General features: G+C 36.5%; 1 protein-coding gene across 1 annotated transcript; it reads left to right on the top strand.

The window, feature by feature from the left end:
- Positions 1-547: 547 nt before the first annotated feature.
- LOC118439026 lies at positions 548-17,786 on the top strand. The gene is made up of 6 exons (XM_035860040.1): positions 548-701; positions 2,311-2,492; positions 2,613-2,817; positions 15,088-15,557; positions 16,597-16,870; positions 17,184-17,786. Exons 3-6 carry the CDS (start codon positions 2,814-2,816, stop codon positions 17,363-17,365), a joined length of 930 nt encoding a protein of 309 aa, XP_035715933.1. The 5' UTR covers positions 548-701; positions 2,311-2,492; positions 2,613-2,813; the 3' UTR covers positions 17,366-17,786.
- The last annotated feature ends 4,990 nt before the right edge of the window (positions 17,787-22,776 follow it).

The raw sequence follows: 22,776 nt of genomic DNA, 5'->3' as shown, positions 1-22,776 counted from the left end.
TGAGACCAGGGTTACATACACAATACCAAGTTGGATTGGAGTATTAGGAACAAACAAATAATATCTTGTAGAGCTGTCAGGTTGTTGTGCATGTACATAAATATATATATACAAATGGCGAATTGTTTAATGACTGGACTAAAGGAATTCGGCCATGCATTTTTTCGACATTGACTGAAATGGATGGATTGAATGTCAAAAATTAATTTGTAGATGGAAAACAGAACATGCACGCAAGCATTATCCACGCTGCCGGTGCGTGTACAATATCAAAATGCAAAATACATATACGTAAAATATGTATGCAAAAATAGAAATCCAAACAGCAGTTGAAAGATAATGTATCTGTTTGTAGGATGCGAATATCGTCGTTGAAGCTTCCAAAGGAGCCATCTCAATTTTTGGCCGTTGCTACATATCCTCTAATGTGTTACCCCATGTTAAAGCATACGGGAAAGTAACGGCCAAAAATGGAGATGGCTCCTTTGGAAGCTTCAACGACGATATGATACATACCGACGCTACTCTCACACTCTTTTCAGTGTTTAAAAAAGATTGCTGATAAACACAGCCCATAGGTTTCAAAATCCTGCAAAGTTCTAAATATTGCAGGAAAAAAATTTCTGATTTTGAAAATTGGAACGGATTTTCCTCTGCCGTGACTAACTTTTATGTGGGTGATATAAAAAATGGAAACCTGGGTGAGTTATAAACATATTGGAAAAAATTTGAAATGTTTAAAATTAAATTTTACATTTTCAGGTACAATTCTTAAAATTTGATGTGAACGGTTTAACATAAATGTATCATTTAACTCTCATATTTTTCATCCGATTAGTTCCAATAAATGCATACCAACAACGAAAAAATGGACAAATATTTTTTTTTGTTCTGAGAAAAATTAAGATGTAAGAAGAAAATATATCTATCTAGTTTGTTGAGGTATCATAGCCAGACCGTTAATTATGGGTGCGCCTCATAAATCTAAATTTTCCCCTTCTACAGGTACCTTTTCCACTTTCGCTAACCTAAAATTAACCAAAATTTCACGTCAATTGGATAATGTTGAAAAATAGGTACGGTCACCCTATAGGGGCCTGAAAAATTAAAATTTTCCCAATTTCAACTCATATTCCTTCCTTAAGAGCCATTATCAACCTCTGTACAAAGTTTAAACTCTCTACGACCATTTTGAACTTTTGGTCCCTAAAACACCGATATGACCCCCACCTGTCTACCAATGGACGGAGTTGGCTCATATTCGAACTCGATTCCTAACTTTGCCCAATACGTAGTTGGTAAAAACTGCAAGTCGATCGGTTCAATCGTCTTGGCTTAATCCACTTGACAGACAGACAGACTGACATGACAGTTACATAAGCCCTGACTCGGGCTAAAAATGGGTAAATCTATTATAGAAATTTGTGATTTTTTTCTGCTCACTATTCTAATACTAGAGAAACGTTTTGAAACTTTAAATTCCACATAATTAATTTATAAAACAAAGTTTCATTCCTCTAGTACTATTGTAGAACGTGTTCTTGTAAACAATTTAAGATATTAAGCATCAGTATAGCTTGAAAAGTGAGGGACAAGTACAATTTTTACTGAACAATGCCATTATTCATTTGTTATTTAATATATTAAATATCTTTTTATAATTTATATTGTCTCATATAATAGAATGAATTAACTTCAACTAATATTGAATAATTAGTGACTATCCCGTGATAAATATGTCCTAAATCAATCAAAATAATTTTGTTACAAAGAAAACCGTATTATTATTTTGTAAAAATTAAAATCCAATTTAATAATGTTAGCCTTGAAAAGTAATCCTGTTATGGATCAAATATTTCCATGTAATTTATGCACGAATAAAATATGTTAGGTCCCAAGCACCGTTAAACTTTCGACAAAATCATTCATATTTCCAAATCTCCCAAATTTTAATTAAACAAGGAAGAAATCCAATTTCGAAAACCTGCTTCGGTCTTCAAATTCCCGTCCTAAAATAAATACAGAATAAAACAAATAATGCATTTAAAAGACTTTGTATCACGACATGCAGTAAAAAAAAGAAATATATGTACACAAGATTTTAGGACCGTTGTTTTGTATAGGACGCCAAAAAGGTCTTCGTGATATCTATCCTCATCCTAAATATAAAACAAATATATAGAAGTTGGTGTAAGAGCAAGTGTGAATATTACATCTGTGGTGTCAAAATCAGAAATATACTCACCCGAAGTGTTAGCAAAAACTTTTCAGCTTTCTCCTCAGTAATCGAATAATGTTGTTTGATTGCAGCCATCACCGCCTTTTCAACACCTTGTGCCACGTTCACATCCCCACAAACGTACAAGTGGGTACCATGTTCCATCAGGGCTATTGGGATAGACCGACCCTCCTCTCGAATTAGGTCTTGAACATAGGTCTAAATTGGATCCATAAAGAAAGATGAGAAAATTACTTACAATAACAACATAAAGGTTAAATATCCACATTAATTCGTGATATACCTTTCTCTGATCTTTTTCTCGGCTGAAGCCAACACGAAGCTTAAAATGATTATTGACCCTTCTAAAGCTGTGCAATTCTTCAATATACAGGGCCGAGGTTTTGGTTCGGGATCCATGAAACAAAGTTCAATTTCCGAATTCGGCTCCTTTCTTGACACCTATGGCCATCTCGTCACAGAATCCTTTAAATGGAGCGATTCCTGTACCCGGGCCGACAAGGATGACGGGGGCGCTTTTATCGTCCGGCAAACGAAATGATGGCGCACTAAGAAAAAATGGACAGCATTTCAAATGGGTTAGTTTTATAGGGGATTCATCATATAGCTAACCTTCTCACAAAACATGGAAGCATGGTCCCCAATGGAATTTCATTCAGATAATTTGAACAAAGCCCGTATCTCTTTCCATCATTCTGTGTTAAAAATTGGACAACACTAACAGTTAACTGCAACTCATCCGATCTAGTCATCGGGGTTGAAGAAACGGAATAAAATCTAGCTTGAATTTTTGGTAAAAGAGAGCAAAGGGTTGCTGCATCCGGTTTTGAGTTTGGAAATTGGTTAAGAGCAGTGAGAAGTGTTGGCCAGTAATTTTCCAGCCAACGCCCGCAAGCTTCCCTATCGTTGACAAGTTTCCTTAATCGGTGCTTCTCATTTTGGTCGATAGTTGAATTTATCAAATACTCCAAGACGGTTGTCGACGGAGGAGCGGAAACATCAAGATAACGCAGTAGAAGTTCCATCAGAGAACAACAAGGCCATCTGGCGAAAGAAACCTCACCCGTGCAAAGCTGAACCGCAGCGTCTTGAGAACTTGGTAAATTATCTAAACGAGAAATTATCCTGGTCACTAATTCTGAAGGATTGGATGGACAAATTCCAGCATGATCGATATTCGAGTGGGGCAGAGCTCCAACTTTGCATAACCAAATTGATACTGTGTTGACAAGATATAAAAACATAATTATTAGAGGGACTAATTAACTTAAAATTGAGCCTGTTTTACGTACGTGTTTCCATCCTTATTTAACGCTTTTCGTCCTACTAATTTGTAATCGAGCACTTTTCTGCCAGGATGAAGTCCAGCTAATCCAGTTATAAAATCATCTGAGGTTTTTGAGGTGTGAAATCGAGGATTTTCAGAGGAACTCTGATGTTCTTGTTTAATGTCTACTTCCTCATTCGTAATTGAGGAATAATTGTCAGGGGTCGTGGTCCCAGATATGTTCAGTGTTATGCGCGGGTTAGTGTGAACAAGTTTTTGGTAAATTATTTTTGTCCACTCGGCAAATACTTGATCCTGGCCCGAAAGTTCGTCCCCTTTTGTAATGTCCATGATTCGAGAGCCTCCTAAATCCCCGAGGAGATTATCTACGTAGATTGCGAAAGCACAGAAATTCGGATACGCTTTCGATCCGAGCCCAAATACAGCGAAAGACATTCCACTCAATCAGTTTTACGCAGCTTTATTAGAACCATAAATCTCACGATTTCTGGTTGCCATCATTGCAGCGGATAGTACTGTTGCATCCTTGATTCTTATCGTATTGTTAGAACGAATAAAGGATTTTGAGCCACGCTTGCTGCGACTTGGAAGCGTAGCAACCTCACCGCCAAGAATATTAAGAGCATAAAGATGATTTGCAAATTTCTGAAATATAATGAAATTAAAATTGTTTAAGGCACATATAGTGCAAAATAAAAAAAATATCATCTTCCGTACTTGTCCATTTTCTGGCGGGTCACCGTTTCCAAAAGTAGACGTTATCACAAGAAGGGTTCTCTCTTTATCCAGTTGAGTAAGATCGTACTCCTCCATAGATGATAGCTACAGCGTGTAAAATAAAAAGTAACCAAAGTGACACCTGCTAAAACATGTTTCAACGCACCTTCACATTGCAAGACTTTCCTAGCGATTGAGCCAACCTCCTCGCAAAAGTTTCTGATTTTCCTGTTTCTGTTGCAAAAACAATAGTAACAGGTTTCTTCCGGTCATTCAAAAAGCGGGTCACTTTTTGAATAAATCTTACAGCCAAGGCCACAGACTTTAGCGTCGTCTTCCTTGGGTTCCCTTCAGAAATAATTTCAACCTCGACATCATCCGATCTGAACGTCTTAACTCTTGCAATTTGGACCTCACTCCACCGATAACCAATCCAAGGCGCTCGCTGGTAATCGTATGAAGGTTTAAGGGAGTACACCGCCATCTCCTGATGATAAACTGGGGTGAGTGAACCAGACATTGGCGGGACAATCCAAACCCAATCAGCAGGGCATCCTTCGCGAATCTTCTTCTCGTTTGCTAGGTGAGTCATAAACTGTGCGGACGCCGTGTGATGATCCACAATGGTAACACCAGCTGCCTTGAAACTATGCAAAACCGCAATGTTCATCTCAACAAGTGCCTTATCCTTTCATAATTGGGCCAGGCTTCTTGTATCCAGCCCCATCCGCTCGGCAACAATGGGCAACTGGTTGTATCGATGCTCATCACAGAGATTTCGGCAGCCGATCTCAGTTCCCATGTACCAACCGTTGAATGGACAGGCGGAGAATTCAACGCCGCCACAATCGAGCATCATACCTGAAAGTTTCGGGGGAAAGTAAAACATTAAAATCATCAAAGTTTTGATACTTCTATAGTTAGACGAATATTTTGAAAATGACTTGACCACTGTCTAAGCCAAAACGGGAAGAATTTAGAATTTGTTATTATTTTGTCATGCCTGAGACTGCAGGAAGGGCAAACCAACGCAATCCTAGTTGTTGCATCCAAGGAATATATATGTATATTAGTTATTAATCTTACTTTGGGTGGGATATCGGAACCAGAAGGGCAAGTTCTGGTGGTATAGTAAATACTTCTGGTGGACCACCGGCCGATAACACTAATGGCAGTACGTTCCATCGCCCTGGTCTTGTATCCCATCCAAGTTTAATACAAATCAAGGAACAATTCAAAAATTAAATAGCTTTCTGGGGTATACATATGTACGGTATCAAAACTTTTTTCTATTTTTTGCCCATTTACTTTAATGCTACATAGAAGTACATGTGAAACATACAGAATATTGTCACTCAAGCCAACCTTAAATTTTAAGGGACCTTGTGGGGAACCTACATGATTCAGAGGGATACGGTTAAAAGCATTAGATGCCCCTTGCGATTATTGGGATAAGGTAGGCACACGGTTTTTCGAAATGTTTACGGTATGTTCTATTTAACTTTACGTATGATGGGGGCACGAAGACACTAAATATTTCTAAAATGTTCTGGGTGCGTGATAAAACCGTTTCCGTTATGATAGATGCTGGTTCTTGGGCTACAGCATTTGGGGGAAACATTATTTCTAATGCTTTCCTGACGCGCGAAAGTTCAAAATGTTGAATGTTTCATTGGTTCAGTCTCAACTGGGTGCAACATAGTGAAAACAATTGCTTGACTATATCTCAAGAGAATATAATGGAATGTATTCCCTGAGGTCCTGTGTAGGTCTGCGTTATGGTGGTTTCCAGCAATGGCCAAAAAATAATCGAAAAATAGACTCTTTTCCGCGGTTTTACCGCATAACTAGTCTTACCTGTGTGAATTCTACATTGCTTGGATCTCCAACAGTAGAGCCATCTTCCAACCGATATCCAGCAAAGGCCACAAGCTGTTGATTCCACACACGGAAATCTGAGGCACCTTCTTTTCTTGGTCGGAATACAGTTATGGCTGATCCGAAATATCGACATTGATGTTAATTATATGCCAAATATCTAACTGTCTTGGGTTCTCGAAAATGGCATGGCATACCTGATATTTCCCTTATTAGTTGCAAATTCTAAGTGCTTGCAAATGAACTTAAACATATCACTTGGCGTGGTTACTTCTCGACAATCAAACAACTATTCAGAAACAAAATAAAAAAACACTCAAAGGCTACGATAGCGAACAAAATTAAATTTTCCCATACCTGAATCGTATTCCATTGAATGCGTCCAATGCACCTTGGTGCATTCCTCCAAGCCAGGTTTACCCCATAGGTTAACTCAGCCTCTGTAAGAGTGTAACTTCCTGTCGCGTTCACTTCCGCCTCAATCTCACCCCACCGTTTGGCTTCCTCCTCTTCCGGACCTTGAAGACCTTTCTGCCCTGCCATAAACTCTTTCAGGAATGCCTTCGCCTGTTCCTTCACCTCTTCCTTTGTACGATGAGATGTATTCTCCTTCACGGATGGAAATACCAGAGAAGACTTACAAACTCCATCATTGCAAGTCTGTTCCACCTTTTGCATTGAGAAAAACGGACATTTCGATATAGCTTTGTGAAGGCGGTCTTCAGTTAGCTCGCCATTCTGGTGATTTTTTAATAAAATTATGGGTGACATTTTTATATTTCCAAGCCCAAGATACTGACTTGTTTAGGTTTAATGAATTGTTTTCCAACTAAATTTCTTAATTTAAGTAAAGGAGAAAAATTATTCGAAACAAACAAAGTATCGAAATAATTATGCTCACTTATTGAGAATTTTCGAAGCCCAGCTATTATAATACTGAGGGACAATTTATGAAAAAGCCAAGTTTTATAGGGATTGAGTTCCACTAATCTTCTCTATGTCGAAGCCAATAATGGTTTCCATGAATAATAACGAAGTAATCCCACTTGGAAGATGAATTCGCGTAAATGGAGAAAATTACATACGTGGCATGATGACAAATCCTAATCCACGGATTAAATTATTATCTAACAATTTTGCCACATCGACTTTATTTTCATGGTTTCGGTGAAAAATGGTAACGCACGTAAGCAATACCCGGATATGGGTTTTTAGTATAAATACCGCACACTATATATCATCCCATAATTTAGGATTAATAAGAATTGGCTGAATGATATCAAGTGATTAAATGGTTCTAAACAAAGTTGCAAATCAACAAATGAATCACTCAGGAATGAATTTAATTGCTGGGATTTTCCTACTTGAGAATGAAACTTGAGAATGAATCATACTTTGTGGTTAAATATTTCATTCGATTAATTGTATGCAGTTGGAAATTCCAACTGCATACAATTAATCACACTTGACGGAACTACATGTTCCCCCATCCATCAAGGGAAATGACAAGAGTTACGATATTTTGAGCTTTAAATATGCGAATCTGGGAGTGCAAATAAGCTGCGATTACTAATTATTTATTACATACAAGCCGACAAAATATCATCATCATTACCTGCAAAAAGGACATGCATAAATAAGTGGCTCAACATCACGTTCATACATAAAGTGTGTTTCGTAATGTTGGATCTGCAAAATAGTATGCTCTTTATGATTTTGGACAAATATTTAGGTGATCGAAGGGTTTTGTTTTTTCTTAAGTATCCAAATTTTGGAGGAAGGGTTTGGGTATGGAGACTCGCAAATCAGTCCGAAACCGCAATAAACTTGAAGCCCATGATAAGTTAACCATACCTGTTAACTATTTGGATTCGCTGGTCACTCGTTTTCGAAATTTTTACCTTTGACCTCAAAACCAACAAATTTTTTTTACCTTAAACCCAGTAAAGCAAATTTAGTGAAAATAATGTATGTATTTTAACACTTAAAATATCCTTTCCCAATGTTAACTTTGTTATACGGCGTCTAAGGAAAAATGACTGGAAATTTTTAAATGATGACTGTGAGAAAATCACTCATAAAACTTGTACAACGGTAATTTCGGCGTTGAAGACTGAGGGCAGTTACCAAAATGCTTGGAGAGTATGTAGAGCAAATTAGGGATATTCACACTCACCGAAGATAATTTAATTTTGAGTTTGAGCATGAAATCATAGTACGCCCTTCTGTAGATTCTAATGTTAATTAAAACGGTAGGGTAGTATAATACTACTTGACAGATGGCGTAAAAGTCAATCAAGCAAAAAAGCAAGAAAAACAGCAAAAAAGCGCTACAAAGCAAAAATGTAATCAAGCATTTTTTTCCGGTGCTTTTTTTTCTTTTTAGCGAACACTGCTTGGGGGTGACTTGTACTATTTGGTCACTATAAAACCGTGACAAGTGCGAACATTGTTTTACCTGTGTGCCATTCCTTATACAACAGAAACACAATCCTTATACAACAGCCACAATTTAACGCATCCCATACATGCTTAATTTGACATTCACCTTTTTCTAATACATATAATTTCCAACTAACCTGTTCGTATCTCAATAAGTAGTTGTAAAATTTTCAAATGTAAAGTTATCGATTTTCAAGTTATTGGAAATTTGTGGTGGGGTAATTTCATGCCATTTAGATGTCAAGTAGTCATCAATGTGGCTAACTAAGGAAATACTAAAGGTATGTCACAATAGTGAGAAAGATTTCTTACCTAAATTAAAGTGAAATCCATGGTGTCACTACATATGATAGAAAATGATCATCGACTAAATCCTTCATCATGTAAACTGTTGAATATCGAAAAAAGAAAGTACTTCCGAAAATTCAAGGAATCCTTATATATAGCAAGTACTGAAAACAAGATGAACATCTCGAAAGGCATGCCTGTCAACGCAATTTCGTGCTCAACACTCGTTAATTTTTTAAAATTCCCAAATCTTAGCAACAATATTTCTCGTCAATAATTCTCGTCCCTAAAAATGTGCTATACATTTGTAAATATTTTTAAAATCTGTCTTAAAGTCTGATGAAGAACATAGTATTGTTCGAAAGCTCACGAATTAAGTAATAAATCAAAGTTATCCTTGAAACCGTTTCATGTCAACAATAAAGTGAAATCCTTTTACCGTGGATGTTTCTAGTATTTTCTATGTGAGAGCCCTTGTTTCGAACTATCATTCCACACTTTTGATTCCAACTTTTGTACACTTTACCTGTGATTTATCGATATGTGGCAAGACCTACTTTAGACCACTCGTCTTTTTAGGATTTTCCAAAAGTCCAGAAATTTTAGATGGGTGTCGTCCCCAACATTTAAAAAAAATAACCAAGACCAAAAAGTCCATGGGACTTTTTCTGGTGACTACACATGTATTTCACTATTGAAAATAATTTTTATTTCAAGTTCTCCCTGTTATATAGTTTGGACACTTGGAATTCCAAAAGTGATTTCAATACAAAATCAATATATGTAGTACTTTGCATTCATTTTGACTTTTGCAGGAAATTTTATAAGGGGGAGGACACCACGCCCTGATATTGCACCGACTACCATGAACTTCCTGCGAAAGCTTTCCTTGCACTGATACGCCAAGTTTGATGGTTTTTTGGATCACAAAATCGTAGTAAATTCGCCTATGGCCGTTTGTGTCTTGTCGACAAACTATTTCTTCATCTATTGACATTACAAACTCCTTCTTATAATTTGTCAAACAGTTTGCAAAAAATAATTTGCAGGTACATCTTTGATTTTTCTTGTGTTTTTCCGTCAGCCGATGAACTCTTGTTCATCGGCTGAGCACTGTTTTGCTCAAAATTGTTATGGCTGTATTCATTGTTCGAAGGGACACTTTAACTTTACTTCTTATTTGTTTTTGGGTGGGTGGAGTCTCTTTTCAGGAAAATAGGTCGATTTTTCTGAGTACACTTGGAATCAGCACTCAGGTTTTCTAATTGGTGGGGGTGGAAGGCCGGCGGCTACAGCTTGACGTCCCTTTCCTTCACTATTGAGTACCTTACTTATCAAGCAATAGCTAACTGAAAAGTTTTGACATCTGACCTCTTTAATAATCCTGCTATACGAATAACCAATTTTAGAAAAGGTTTTTATTATAGTCTCCACTTCAAGGGACCCTGGGGGGGCATTTTTCAAACTAGCTAACGAAACTTGCCACACGTGTCGTCGAAAATATTACCATGCATTACCCAAAATTTGGTTTCAAAATCTTGTACTGCCGCCAATATATTAAGCGGCAAACTCCTTCTCAACATTGCGATACACCTTTAGTTTGTAAGTTTTAAGTAGCCAGTGCATAGTATGTGTGTCTTTCAATACAAATAAAATTTAAAATACTCACAACTCGATAATTCCATACTACAAGGTTTTTTTCGTCAAACAAAAATAATTTAGCCTGCAAGTATGTCCACAATAAATGGAACAGCGATTACGCGGAAAGAAAAAGTACCTAATGTACCGTTTCGAGGACAACATTATCGTATATATTGATGACACACTTACGTTTTTCTTATCAATTAAAGTTAATTTGCACTTCCAGGAAGAATTCCACCAAGAATTTTCATACCATTTAAGTTGGCATCGAAAACCAAAAATACATGGATTAGGCGAAGAAAGCCGTACTTGGTGACTGGGGAAACCACCAGGTTCTTCACAAAAGGACTGGAGTTGAGAAGAAAGCAATTTCTTCGCAGATCGGTCTAAAATACGCAGCCCTGTGTAGGATTAGAAATAATGTAATCCCTTTTGACCCTATCTTACTACAGATTTTGGACACTCCTATGTCCGTTGCTTCCTCGTTTGACCAAGTAGGATTTTACTCGCCTAATCCCCACGGTTTTTGAAGCTAACTTCAGCAGTAAGAAGATTTTCGTTAAGCCTCCTGGAAGTCGAATTTACTTTAATTAATAAGAAAAACGTAAGAGTGTCGTCTATATATACGGTACTGTGATCCTCGAAATGGTATATCAGGCACTTTCTCCTTCCGCGTAACCGCTGTTCCATTTTTTGAGACATACTTTTATGCTAAATTGAGGAATACTATCTGGTCTTTCGACCTCAGTTGCTATTTCAACCAATACCATTGAGGATCCATGGACAGTTAGTGATTGAATCCGCAGCCAGTCACTCATTGCTAATAATATTTTTTTCTCAAAAAGTTTTGAGACTTTTTGATCATTGTTGTGGTGGTGAACAGTTCCTTCCCATCCACATTAAAACTATTAAGAGGATGTTAGTGGTGGTTCAAATAATCCGACATATCTTTATTTGGAGATTTTCGAATCAGCTTTCTACCCAGCATCGCATCACCCCTATTACTTGTAAAGTGAACTTTCCCCTAGTACAAATTGGAGGATTCGGACTTTCAGCAAGGTCCATTCATACACAATTTCTCACGTGGAAATTTATAAAAGCCTCGGGTGTGGCCAAGCGTTGTCAAGACTATGGTGGAGCATGAACCCTCTATTCTTGGCAGCTGCCACACCCGCCCGGCCTGACGCCGGGCAAGTCATTTATGCTTCTCCTTACTTTATATTAATTTACTGCGAGTTAACTAAGGATTGTTTTTACATTTGAGAGATCTCGGATAATCTCGGCGCAGCATGACGGGGCTAAACTATAAAATATATCATCTTCGTATTGGTCTGCGACAACACCGACTGGTCTGCGTTCTATGCCATCAACCTCATCACAGGACATGCAATCCACTAATAAAGATGCTCCCACCTCTATTTAAAACCTCCAACGTCGTTCCGGATTGGAAATGTCCACATTGCTGTGATATAAACGTTATGGAACATAAACTACTTTCACCATCGTTTTATACTGAAGAGGCAGAAGAGCAACAACAAGGGGATCAATTATTTGCGATCCGATTCCATCTCCTACATTTGTTAAAGGTCATAAGTTCGGTCACTTAATCATTAATACTATTTCTGGTAAAATAGACGAGTTTCGTAATTTTTTAACGTGTAACAAATTTTGTTTTTGCGGAGTGACGGAGACCAAGCTAAATCCGGATATACCCTCTACGGAATTTAATATAGACGGATACAAATTTTTAAGATTTGATAGTCATGCAAGGAGGAGGCTCAGGCCTACATATATATTGAAAACACTATTTCATTTCTTCCTATTCAATACGACGTGGGATTTCCTCCGGAAGTAGAAGTCAACATCGTTCGACTCTTCTTCAAGTTTAACAAGCCGACAATTGTAATATTAATTTATAATCCACCACATGTAAATATGTTAGATATTGTGAGTCGTGACAAGACGGAATATGTATTGTCGGGTGATTTAAACATAGATTTATTAGGCGACTCAGTTCCAAAATCCAGACTTTTAAATGATTCAAATAGTTTAGGTATTGTACAGTTGATTAAGGATCCTACAAGAGTTACTTTAAACTCGGCAACATTGTTAGATCCTGTTTTTGTGTCATTTCCATGCAAAGTTCAATAATCAGGTGTTTTCTCAATCACAACTTCAAACCACCAGTTTACTTATTTTGTTAAAGGGAGTACTAAAATCAAACAGCCACCTGTAATTATAGAACTTCGTTCAATGAAAAACTTTAATGCTTTAGAAATAGGAAATCGTCTTATCGAAACGGATTGTAGCAATGTTAATGAAATAACAGATGTAAATTTACAATCTATAGAGAACTCAATTTTAAAAGTAGTGAATGAAAGTTGTCCATTATATAAAAAACTGTAATGGGTAACGCATGGATGGACAGCGAGATATTAGAAATAATTAAAAAACGAAACAGAGCGAAAAAGATTTTGTTAAAAATTCTTCTCTTTCCTCCAAAATTGAGTACAAGCCAAGAAATTATGTAAAAAATCGTGTATCCTTGAAAAAAAGACATTGTTTTAAATCACAATTTGCAAAAGTTGATTCACAGTCTATCTGGATAACCTTTGACAAATTGGCTGGTAAAAATATAAATCAGTGTAATGAAATTACTTGCCTGAAGTCAAATGGTACTTTGATCACAGAGAAGGAGAAAATAGCATCCTTATTATGTGATAGTTTTATTTTAAATGACGAATCAACTCCGGTTGAGAAAAATGAATTTCTTAGTAATTTAGAAAGTCAATCTGAAACAGAGAGTGGTAGTATAATTTTAACACCTCGTGATATTGGAAAGGTTATTTCGAAATTAAAACTGAAACACTCAAATCAAGACAAAATACCCATAAAAATGTTAACACCCTTACTACCTTTACCCACCTTGATCCCTATGTCTTAATTTTTTACAACAATTTTTAAAACATGTTCATACCCTACAAAGGCAAAGGGGCACTCATTGATCCCAACAATTATAGGCCGATTTCTTCCTTACATTCAATTAGCAAATTATTTGAATATGTTATGAAATATAAAATAATGGCAGACATTGAAAAGGGGGAGATTTTAGATAACAATCAGCACGGTTTTAGGAAATGAAGATCATGCACTATTGCTTTACATCTCAAAACGCACATTCGGCAAACTGGCAAAGCTCTGTATAAACATTTTAGTTGGAAACAATGATCGGACAAGATTAACTATTGAGGCAATTAATTTGCCAACTCCTTGATAACGTGTAAAGTCCGGCTAAGTTTTATAAAAAAAACCTATCGGTACAGCTTTGCGGAGCCCGACCCAGGGATTATCATATAACGGTTGACAATATGTGTGACCTGACTTCATATTGCTAGTTTGTATACGGCCTTGAACCGTCATGCCGAATTTCAGTTCGATTGAACGATATTGAAAAATCGGTATGGGTCATCCCATTGGGGCCCCAATGTAAATATTTCCCCAATTTCAATTCAAATTTGTTCATTAGGAGCGATTAGCATGGTATTTACCAAAATTCGCCTGGATCTGATGACTGAAAAATCGTGTTACCCCATAGGGTCTCCCAAAATGAAATTTTTTCCAGCTTAAAGTGAGATTCTCCCAGCCGTCGTTATTAGCGACCTTCATAGACATTTTCAGCCCAATTGGAAGATTTTCAATAATCGGTATGGGTCACACACTAGGGTCCTTCCTGATGATTTTTTTTCAATTTCACTTGATATTCTTCCATTATAAGCCATTAGCTACCTCCGTACCAAATTTCGCCTAGATCCAAGTGTCTATGGAAATCGGTATGTGTCAACCCATAGGGTCCCCCATGATGAAAAAATTTCGAATTTCATATTCTTTCATCATGAGCCATTGGCTACCTCTGTACCAAATTTCAGCTTTCTACGACGATTTCCAATTTTCGGTTCCCCGGACCCATACTACGAAAATGACCCCCACCGGTCAACCACCGGACCGATTTGGCTCATCTTCGAGCTCGAACTGTGTATTTGGATAACATAAACGTGTGCAAAATTTCAAGTCGATCAGATAAGTTTAAAAAGAGTTATCGTTAGACAGACAGACGGACAGATAGACAGACAGACATGACGGGTACATAAGCCCTGGGTCGGCCTAAAAATTACAAACGTTACAAAATCAACACATGCCTGTGACTTGTGTAAGCTTACATAATAATCTTTATAAACTAATTTTCCTTAGTAATTTTTGTAAAATTTTGTAAACAGCGTAAGTTTACCGATTTTACGGTGTTTGCAAGGTTACCAAGGGGTTATAATTTCAACGAAATTCAAATTTGTTACCATAAAGCAAGGCAATTAATGCGATTAGGAAAGAAAATTGAATTTCGTGGAAATTATTATTCCCGATTGTTATACAAGTTTTTACTGACGTGATAGAGTCATATAGTCATTTCAAATATGTAGTAATGATTGTTACAACGTTTTTTTGAGTTTTTTTTGAGTCACAATTTCGCAAACAGTGCATGCCATAAATTATCTTGGCATTAGCACAACGGCATGTACATATTTATGTCTCTTATTTTTAGACGCTTCCAAATTCCTCTATGCCAGACGAGACGATGACCAAGGCTGGAGAGAAATTTACGACTCAAGGAATCCAGAACATAACGCGTTTCCCACGAAGGAAGAGTACTCTGCGATTAAACAAGAGGTTTATGTACATGGAAAGGCCACCTTGTATCGGCTTGCATTGCAAAACCTGGCGCCACCCGGAAATAAGAAGGGAGACTGCAAAACTTTGCAAAAACGAGATGCAGATACACAAACTGAAAATACTGTCACCAATGAAGTCAACCTTCCCGTGCTAGTTAATGATAACGCGGGATCCAGCAGCCACAGCATTACGCATCAAGTTATTAGTGCATTGTCCCCAGAGGATTTCAGCCAGCTTTACTTTATTGAAATTGCTACTGAAAAACTGGAAAGTTGGAAGGGAAGACTGACCGGGATCGAACCTGCCTTGTTGGGAAAGGATTTTAATACTTTCATCTTGTTGGTAATTAATTAAAAACCTATCAGTACAGCTTTGTCCAGTCCGACCCATGGATTATGATATAACGGTTGACAATATATGTTAACTGACTTCATATTTCTAGTTTGTGTTCTATTTGGAACCATCATGCCGAATTTCAGTTCAATTGAACGATTTTGAAATATCGGTATGGGTCACCCCATACGGCCCCCAAGTTTAATATTTCTCCAATTTCAATTCAAATTTATTCATTAGAAGCCATTAGCATGGTATTTACCAAATCTCGTCTAAATCCGATGGCTATGAAAACTCGGTATGGGTCACCCCATAGGGTTTCTCAAAATGAAAATTTTTACAATTTAAAATGATACTCACGGATGAGTCGTCATTATCAACCTCCGTGCAAAATTTCAGCCCAATTGGAAAATTTTCAAAAATCGATATGGGACACCCATTAGGGTCCCTCCTGATGAAATTTTTCAAATTTCACTTCATATTCTTTCATCAGAAACCATTAGCTAGTTCCGTTCTGCTGTACCAAACTGCAGATTTCTACGACCATTTCTAATTTTCTGTTCCCTGGACCCATACTACTAAAATGACCCCCACCGGTCAACCACTAGACCGATTTGGCTCATCTTCGAAATCGACCGGTGCATTTGTATAATATAAATGTGTGCCAAATTTCAAGTCAATCGGACAAGTTTAAAAAGAGTTATCGTTCGACCGATAGGCAGACATGACGGGTACATAAGCCCTGGGTCGGGCTACAAAATAGCGACATTAAGGATATATGTACATTTGTATGTACTTATAATCTTGTCCTCACATCAGAGAGGAGGAGGAAGGTTAAATATTGAATTTTTTTTGCAAACTTTTCATCATGTCCATTTTCAATGTCATGCTTTTTTCAAAATTTTCATCGACAAACAATTTTTCTCCTGTTTAAATTTCTAGAATACGAAAATTGCAAAAAAAAACTTCATGGGATTTTAAATTTCGGAATTTCTGCCAAATTGCTAATTTTGAAAATTACAAACAATTTAAATATTTCTTTTACCAGACTGTTGAAGATTGTTTGCAAACACCAGGCAAAACTGAAATCCGTTACCATGCCTTTGCTCCAAATACGTGGAAGGAAGCAGTCAATCAATACGCGGAAAATGGGCCAATATCTTGTGGGACAAAATCACTTTTGAGAAAGTTATTTACACAAATCGAACTTGAAACGCGTACACCTGGTCGGAGACAAAAAGCCAAAAACTTAGACAAGGAAAAGAATAAGCCTGCTAAATTGGATGTGACACTTGACAATGGCAGACAAACACAGCTCCTTGGTTAGTAATTTAATTTTACTAAAATTTGTCTCGTCATTTAAAATTTGATTTTTCTTCTGAACTTAAACTAATATTTTAATAAATTGTCACCGCTTGGAGTTTATTAGAAGCTCAACCAGTTGGTTTAAGAATCTGTGGTATCAATTTTTAACGGGATTGTAGCACATATGAATTCCAATTTCGTGTAATTTATTCTGACCACTTTTCCAAGATTTTAACCAAGCTGGGTAGGGCTACATACATACATGTATAATGACTCCACACGGTCACAATTTAATAAAATATTATTTTGAGTGTGTTATACTTTATTCAGATGCACTCTGGTACCATGTTAATAACACAGACGCGCCGTCTTGTACTAAACCAAAACATCATGGACCTTGGAAAATTTCGCTGCAGGAAACTTTTAGAATTGACATACTTCATTACGGAACTAGAGAAATTAGAGCCAAGAATAAGAAGAAAATAAAACAGGGATTTTTAAATGGTAATTGACTAAATAACTAATCCGTAAGCAGGACAATAGTGTATCATTACATGTATCTGTGTGTATGTTGTATGTAGCAAAAATAAAATATATTTGGGTTTTGTAAACAAATAAATCTTATTACTATATTTTCAAATATTTAAGTAAATATGTAAGGCTTTAAATTAAGCTAGATATATATGTACTATATTCTACTTTCAAATTTAGCATATATTAAAATAGTACAAGTTTATTTACAACTTAATAACATAATAATTTTGTGCAAATTTCTTCTCAGGCTTAAAGAAATAGGATTTTCTCACTTTTTTTATTTATCTTTGCAAATTAAGTATATAAACTTCTCTCCCAGTTTACAATAGTTAACAGTCAAAGTTTCACAGTTTACGGATGAATTACACAGTATTAAGTAAAAACAAGTTGTTTTTTAAAAATAAAATTCCCAGTTTTCTGAAATTTTATGCTGTTTTGTAAAGAAAGCAAAGTAAATGTAACGTACATCATTCAAACAATTCAAATTTAGGTAATTTTAAGGAAACATCTCTCTCTTGCAGTTTTGGTCAATTTTTGGACCAGTTGTATTGGTTTTTGGTGCCGTTTTTTTGGAAAATTAGTAGTTTTCTTTCTAACATTGCCCTCCCCATCCATCCTCTACAACTCAGTACATACATACATACTTAGGAAAGGTTCATTCGTCTTTATCATTGGCAGCGGTCATCAGGATTTGTATCCGCGTCTCTCTCAGTCCATGCAAATCACAACCTTATCTCAAGTAAAGTCTTTTCGTCTCATGCGTACATACATGCATGCATAATTTGGTGCATTACTCATGGTCGCATTTTGGGTACAGTTTATACAAATTAAGTGATAAACTGTTTTCCCTTTTTCCTTGTTTCCCAACTAATTTACAAACCCTCGCAATAAAATTAAGCCGATTCCTATTCAAATCAGACTTATCATACACAAGTCGGACCAAAAATACTTTTTGCGCATTGCTTCTACGGACAGTCAATTAAGTATCAAGAGCACTCCCATGTAACTTTCGATAAGACTTTTGCGGCAACGTGGGTAATTACTGATTCCAGGCCAATAGTATATGGTTCATCCTTTGACTGGTTTCAAAGGGGACGATAGGCGACTGATGCGTTCACAATAAGTGACATTTAGACTTTAACAAATTTTCTCTCCCAACAATCTCCTATTACTAACAAATCCTACCCAAGCATAAGCCTAATCACAAAAAAGGCAAACTTGTACAATTGTCATAATGAACAACGAAATTCCACAAGTTCATAGTGCACCCAATGCAGATGCAGACAAGGTAGTAGGTCCACCAGGAAACAATGTAAATCCGCCTCGCAAAAATGGTAATCAGGGTCCCCACCAATCAATGGGCCACAACAACTATAACTTCAAATTTTATACAAACAAACCGACTAATCCTCCAAAGTTAGTAAAGGATTTTAGGAAGTTCAATGGCAAGACAAATTCTGAAGAGTTTATTGCTAGGCTAACTCCCGTAGAAATTCCAAGTTGGCAATCATAGAATGAAAATGACAGGGTTCTGGAATCCTCAAGTTTCGAAGTGCATCAAAACCCCCAAAAAAAGTCTAATCCCGTTTTATATTACGTTTGTCGAAATTTTGTTTTTGGTGACCTCACCGTCTGCCATAATGCCAAAAAGGGAATTAAGTATCTTCTTAAGAAAAGGTGCATTTGTCGCCAATACAGAACCACTCTTCGTACATACCTCAATCCAGAGAAATTAAAAATTTATGCTATTTTTGCAAACAATGATACTCCTAAGGACGTATGACACCACATATCGAGTGACGATTCCAGTCCCATTGGGGTCAAAACTGATAGGGACTGATGAAAGAGTGGGCAAAGGTGATATTGGGAGAGCATCACAAATGCTGCAAAAAAATCGGGTAAAATTATTGATACAAATCAAAGAAGATAGTTCTACGAGGCTAAGGGATTAGACCTATCTGTGATATTGAAATAAGATTTTTAATGTAACGTCCTACGAAATAACTGGTCAAATACTTCCTGGACACGAGATATATAACATTAAGGGTTAAGAAGGTTGCATAAAATAGTTTAGGATGAAAAACATCATATTTTTCATATTCCATGCTCGAAAATCATTTATTTAACAACTAAAATGTTCAGCACAGGTCGCCGTACTAATTCAGAAACAACGTAAGTGCAGTGGATAATTAATTCAGGAACAACGTAAATTCACCAGAATAACATGTAAAATAGCAGAACTTACGTTGTTTCTGAATTTAATGTCGACTGCACTTACGGTGTTTTTGAATTCACTGTTGGCTGCACTTACGTTGTTTCTGAATTAGTACGACGATATGTAACTTGGCCAAAGAAACTTTTCACTTTACATTAGTCAACTTAGTTTACATTTGTAAAGTTTTTTGCAGCGGGTTTCTTCCAATAAAATAGCGTCCAATAGGATATTTGTATATATTAACTGGGTATTATATGTACGTTTGTTAGTACGAATGTAAGTATTTGTGCCTTTATTTAAAGACGCTGTCATATATTCAAAATGCATATTAACCAATTTAACAATACCTTCCAATCCCAGTAATCCAACTTAGGACTTCATGAATTTGATCAATACTGTCAAATAATAATTTTCTTTGCAAACAAATTGATTGTAATATTTTTCATTGTGATGTATTCTTATTTGGAAATACTATTCAACCAAAATTTGGCATGTATGTACGTATGCATGTTTGGTAGCTTCTTAAATAGATGAATATTAAATTAGCAGTATATATAATTTAAACCCAACAAAGACACGTCATACAAGTTAGGATTACAAATGAAGTAAGCATTGTTAAATAATGTTCACATCGTCGTACTAATTCAGAAAAGAGTTAAGTGCCGTCGATGCTTAACTCAGAAAAGAGTTATGTTCCATAAAAATATCATTGAAGTTAACTCTTTTCTGAGTTAAGCATCGACGGCACTTAGCTCTTTTCTGAATTAGTACGACGATATTCTTGTTAAAATTTTCAGCATAAACTTATCACCAGTCTGCGAAGAAGTAAGTCTATAAACGATCGTTACGAAATGTGGAAGTCATTAATACTGTTTCAAATTTTAAACTCCCGCGCAGAATTAGATTATAGTTCACATATCCAAACATCTGAAAAAGGATTGTTTAAAAATTTAGATAAGTGTGACGTCCAAATTCTACATTAAGGAGTGTGGTCTTCTGAAATTTTGCGAGATCGAATTATCCACCATAATTTAACACAAATAGTTGCCTTCATTCTAATTGGGATACAATTTAATAAGAGTAAAACACATATCATCTTCCCCCATGACGTCAGAAGAGCGCGCTTTGCCAAATACAAACTTAATATTTTCAGCCGAAATAACTTTATACTTGACCAGTTGTTCTCTGTCTGGATTTTACTCACAACTGGAAAGGCAAACTTGTTTCTTCTGTATGGATAACATCCATACGAGAATTTAATATTCTTATCGTAAACGATGATATAGATGCTATTCAAACAATGTAATTTTTTTTAATATACTCTAGAAATTCTGGCCGGTTTCAAATTTCGCGCTACTACTTCAAAGCCAAGACCAAAATGAGATACTGTGTTCCTTAGCGGTATTAAATTTAGTCTGTCGAAAAATTAAAGGTAACATTAGAAAATTTTCGAACTTTTTTATTATTTTTTATTATCACTCTTCGAACACTGCCTAAAATCTGTGAACGTTGGAACTTGAGAAGACAAGATTATACATTGAAACAAATATCTGGGCAAAATTGAACTTAGTGGGAAGTTCGAATCTCGCTATAAATCTATTTGATCGTAAAACCAATAATTCAATCCACCAGCACATGACAGTTGCCATATTTACCAAAAGTAACTCCAACTTGACCTATTGCCCGACATGTGTGGATCCTACACCCTCTCAGGCTTCTTGGATGGTATTACAACCGTTTTCCACCAGCAGAGGGCGCGAAGTTCGAGTTACTTCGGACCTCCCAGGATATGAATTTCTAACCTGTTACGCCCAGAAATGGGTCACGTTTGCATTTTATGTCGCCCCCTTCCTAGTTATCGTATGGATATCTGTTCTACTAAGCATTCTCCTTACCACAGTGGGAATCATGTTATACAAAGAATATTGGTTTGAGCATAAATCATCCTTCTCGCCATGCTTCTTAGTGCTCGGTTCCCTCTTTGATGAACCGGCGCGGATTCCTAAGTCATTGGAGAGCAGTTTATTTGTAAAACTGATACTTGGCTCCTGGCCCCTTGCCGCTATCCTTTTGACAAAATGTTACAACGTTTTAATGATTTCCGATTTGAACGACCCGCTAAGGATAAGTGGAACTAGCCCTGGAATGTTTATTGATCTGGTTTGCAGCAAAAAATATTGGTATAAATCAGAGCTAATAGGCGATCACCCTTTGTATAAGATTAGCCTTTCCAACATCGAGGACAGTATGGAGAATCTTGATCATCCAGTTGGGAATCTAAGGAAGTACGACGCAGATAAATGTTTTCGTCTCTTCTCCACCCCAAATTCAATTTGGTACGCCATACTACGTCTTCAATAGCTATTTACTCGATTCGTTCTTTACCGCAATGTTTCAAATTATGGAGAATATGTCGTTAAAAACATATGTTAAGTTTGACCTATTCAGCCCGTTGCATATAAATCGTCCAACATCTGTTTCGCGAAGGAAACCAGTATAGTGTCAATGCTGCGGAATCAATGATAGAGTCAGAAATCGTCAAGTGTGACAAGATCGTTTACATTGCCAAATCTCCCAGGCTGCTGGCAGAGTATGACTATTACGTGAAAAGGTATTACTGGTTAAAATTCCAGAAAGGAAGTGAAATATTTGTCCCAGAACCAATAGGGTAGATATTTGATAACGCGGGTAAGTCAAGAGTCCCGCCGAGTTATCAAAGTTTGATAGAGGGTGGGATTTATCAAAGATTGGAAGAGGAAATCTTAGCTAGAAAATTAATGTTTAGAGAAACACGAAATGTAATAGATACCAAAAAAAAGTTACACGAGGTAGTAACATCAGTACAGTATTTGTTTTGTACGCGGTTATAGTTTGTTTTTCATTAATAGAATTCTTTATCGTGGCGCGAAGTAGGCTTCTTCTTAATTATTTCGATTTTACGAAAAGTGGAACTTTATTAATTCAGGGCGAATATCTATATTAATAAATTAGTAAATATATTGTAAAGATTGGTAAATATACTCATATATAGCAACAGGAGCATATGCTACGGAAACTGCGGCGCGTTCGATGACATTAAACATAAATAGTAGGAGTGGGCGGGGATTGGTAACATTTTAAATCAATACGACTCTACCGCCGTAGTAATAGAGTTTGTCACCGCTGGTTATAAAT

The sequence above is a fragment of the Folsomia candida genome, unplaced genomic scaffold, assembly GCF_002217175.1.
Source record: "Folsomia candida strain VU population unplaced genomic scaffold, ASM221717v1 Fcan01_Sc029, whole genome shotgun sequence".
In the NCBI taxonomy this organism is placed as follows: Eukaryota; Metazoa; Arthropoda; class Collembola; order Entomobryomorpha; family Isotomidae; genus Folsomia; species Folsomia candida.
The sequence above is the reverse complement of the archived record's forward strand: the minus strand, read 5'-3'. Positions and strand labels throughout refer to the sequence as shown.